The 3,382-nt window shown below is 45.4% G+C and overlaps 1 protein-coding gene across 1 annotated transcript; it reads left to right on the top strand.

The window, feature by feature from the left end:
- Window positions 1-1,637: 1,637 nt before the first annotated feature.
- Window positions 1,638-2,298, top strand: LOC128461301 (lactose-binding lectin l-2-like). The gene has a single exon (XM_053446150.1). The coding sequence runs from the start codon at window positions 1,723-1,725 to the stop codon at window positions 2,206-2,208; it is 486 nt and encodes a 161-aa protein (XP_053302125.1). The 5' UTR covers window positions 1,638-1,722; the 3' UTR covers window positions 2,209-2,298.
- The last annotated feature ends 1,084 nt before the right edge of the window (window positions 2,299-3,382 follow it).

The raw sequence follows: 3,382 nt of genomic DNA, 5'->3' as shown, positions 1-3,382 counted from the left end.
CAGGTATGACCCTGACCGAAGTGGTGTTCAGCATACAGACGGGCCTCTTCAGGGTCTGTGAACGTAGTCTCTTTACCATTATGTGTCACTCTCAACTTGGCTGGGTATAGGAGATCAAATTTGACTCCAGGCTGGTCTCGCAGCAACTTCCTGACCGGAGTGAAGGCGGCTCTGCGTTTAACTACAGTGGGTGGGAAATCTCTGAAGACCTGGATTCGCTGCCCTCGAAATGTGAGACTTTTGGACCTCATGACCTTCTGCAGGATGCTCTCCAGCGCGTGACAGTGGTGCACTCTTAGAATCAGGTGCCGAGATGGCTCGTTGTCCCCGGGACGCTGTCTCAGGGCTCTGTGGGCTCGGTCGATCACTGGTTTTTCATCCAGTTGTAAAACCTCCATAAGCAACTGGGCAACGAAATCCCTGGGTCTCTGGCCTCCCTCCTCCCCTTCCTTCACTCCCGTGATTCTCAAATTCTGACGCTTAAATCGTCCCTCCAGGTCCAAACACTTCTCTGACAGTTGTTCAACTTGGGTGTGTAGCTGCTTTACCGTAGCTTCGAGGGCCACAACAGTATCAGAAGTAGCATTAGCGTTAGCTTCTAAACTTTTCAGCGTCTCATTTTGGGAGTCTAGTCGGCCATTTACCACTAAAGATGCGGCATCACTTTCTGCAATTTCAGATCTCAAAGCCGTACTCACAATAGCAATCTTCTCCTCAATCTTGTCGCAAATGTCCGACTTAGCTTGGGACAGCTCCGTTTGCAGGGTTGCTATGGCGGCCAGTACAGCTTGGATGTCCATGCTCGGCGTGTTCGGCGCTGGGTCCCCTCCCTCACTATGGACCGGTGCTTCAGTCGGGCCTTCATCTTCGTTCGACGTTTCCCAAGACTTCCCCGCTCGCGTCGGCATTTTTCGCTGTGCAGTGGGTACTTGGAGAGTTTAAAATGAAGAGTACGGTAACCGGTAGGTCGGAGGTTACACAGGTTTTGTTTAAAATGTAATTTTAACGTAAATCTGTAGGAGCTACAGCGAGACGCGTCCTATCTCCTCATTGCCCCGACACGCCCTCGCCCGAGATAACCCATTAAAAGTATTTTTGACTTACTAATTAACTATCTGTAGCTTGTGACAGTGGCCAGCAGAGAGAAGCAGAAGACCAAGTCAGTCTGCCGTGCTCAGTCATTTATTAGCTGTTGTCATGTCTGTGTGAAGTCCTGTTTAATTAAAGCAATGCTGTTTACATGTTGAAAAAAACACAAAGTTCACAATACAAGAGAGGACACATTAAAGACTTTGTAATCGTAACATTGTTGATGTGTCAACTTGTGTTTGGCAGTTGTTTACCTGGTGTGAATGAGAAGACGTCAACCACAAAGTGACATATCTGCCCTCGTGTCCTCTTTTCTAAAGCTGCGTTTTACGAGGTCAAAAGGTTGAACTGAAAAATCATGTGGAAAGTTATGGGACTTCCGGGTGAGCTGTTGGTTTTTCTGACTCGTACTATGAGAAAACACTTTTATCGGGCAGCTGTGTATAAAACAAAGTGTTTGCAAAGTGCATTTGACCAATAACATCACACCAACAGTGCAGACAGCCTCTCTGAAGAGTATAAAAGAACGCAGCCTGCCCACCTGTCTCCTTCAAACCCTCATTCTCATCCAACAGTGCAGATCATCTCCAACCCCTCGTCCTGCTCCTGTGACAGAGAGAGAGAGACGCCAACATGATCCTGCTCCTCCTTCTGTTCACCCTGACCCTGGGTGCTGTGTCTCCTTCAGATGGACCTGAGGTCAGGCTGCAGCGTGGAAACTGTCCCATGTTCTGGTCCAGCTTCAACAACCGCTGTTACAAGTACTTGTGCACAGGGCAGAGCTGGGCTGATGCAGAGCTCTATTGTGTGTCACAGGGAGCCAACCTGGTGTCTATCCACAGTCTGGATGAACAGAATTTCATCACAAACATGATCAAGAACTTTGACCATGCTGAAGGAATCACCTGGATCGGACTCAACGACCTCTACAAAGAAGGCCGCTGGATGTGGTCTGATGGTTGTGCAGTGAAGTTTACCTTTTGGTCCTCAGGACAGCCAGACAGCCACGGAAGGGAAGACTGTGGTCATACCAACGGCATAGATAAGAAATGGAATGATATAACTTGTGGTCACAATTTTCCTTCTGTTTGTGCATCTCGCATAATCTGTCCTCAGTGATTGTTAAATCTGATTTAACCTGGTCACTGATCACCTGATGCTTGTTGACATGAAATAGTCCTCATCAATAAAGATACAATTGCAACCTTCTATGTTTGTTCTCATTTCACTCACTTACTTTTCATACCTGTTATCAGGTATTTGTTGTTTGTTGATTTTAACAATTCCAATGTTATTGTTAAAATCCATTTTAAATATGAGTACAAATAAAATGATGATGATGATGATCATGATGATGGGTCAAATAAAAGGAGGGTAGTGAGAGTGAATGCAGACAGAGGACAAAATGGAGTGGATGACTCCAATAAAGAACCATGAAACTAAACGGCTACTTTTATTTGACTTAAACCTTTTTGGAAATTCACTGAGTCGGTGGTGGAAGCAAACTGCACATAACATGACAAAGCTGAAATTATATTTATCTGACGAGCCCGAAAACAAGAAGAGCAGCTGCCTTTGCTCCTGATGACTTCAGAGAGGAGGTCGGAATAAGCAGGAAATTGTTTCAATGTCAAATACTAAATAAGAACTAAGGAGTAGAGTAGTTTCTGTAAAACAGGATATTTTTGGGATGTGTAAACAGCTGCTTCAGTCTCATTGGAGCTGATTCCAGCTGGCATGAACAAAATGAATGTTCGCACTCACACGCTTTTTACGCACGCACGCTCACACACGCACGCTCACACACGCTCTCTGTCTCTCCTTGATAACCACGCCCATATGCCGTTTTCGCGCGAAACCCTGGACCGTACCTTTGAGAGAGCAGGGGGAATCAGAAGAGAGACTCTTCTTAAACACGACAACAAATCCTCAATATATGAATTTAATAGAATGTTGTATTTTAAAGTAACTTTACTGTCGCGTGATGAAGATATCGTATGTGCACTCCATTGTCGTGGCTACCAGAGGTCATAATGTTCCTGCCTCAAAGCAGCTGCCTGAGTGTGTTGTGTGGGAGAGATTTTAGGCCAAGGTCTGCTCATTATCTGCTGTTGGTGTTCTACTTTGTGTGTGTGAATTGAAACAGGGAGGTGGGATGTGTGGTACAAAGTGTTGACTGTTCTACAGAGTGTAATAAAGAGGTCAAAGGAATGTATGTGGGGTATGTCAATAAATGTATGTGTAATGTATGTGGTATATGTCAATAAGAGCTCTCCTGGACGTTCCAAAACGT

This window comes from Pleuronectes platessa, chromosome 18 (assembly GCF_947347685.1).
Source record: "Pleuronectes platessa chromosome 18, fPlePla1.1, whole genome shotgun sequence".
Lineage (NCBI taxonomy): Eukaryota > Metazoa > Chordata > Actinopteri > Pleuronectiformes > Pleuronectidae > Pleuronectes > Pleuronectes platessa.
The sequence above is the reverse complement of the archived record's forward strand: the minus strand, read 5'-3'. Positions and strand labels throughout refer to the sequence as shown.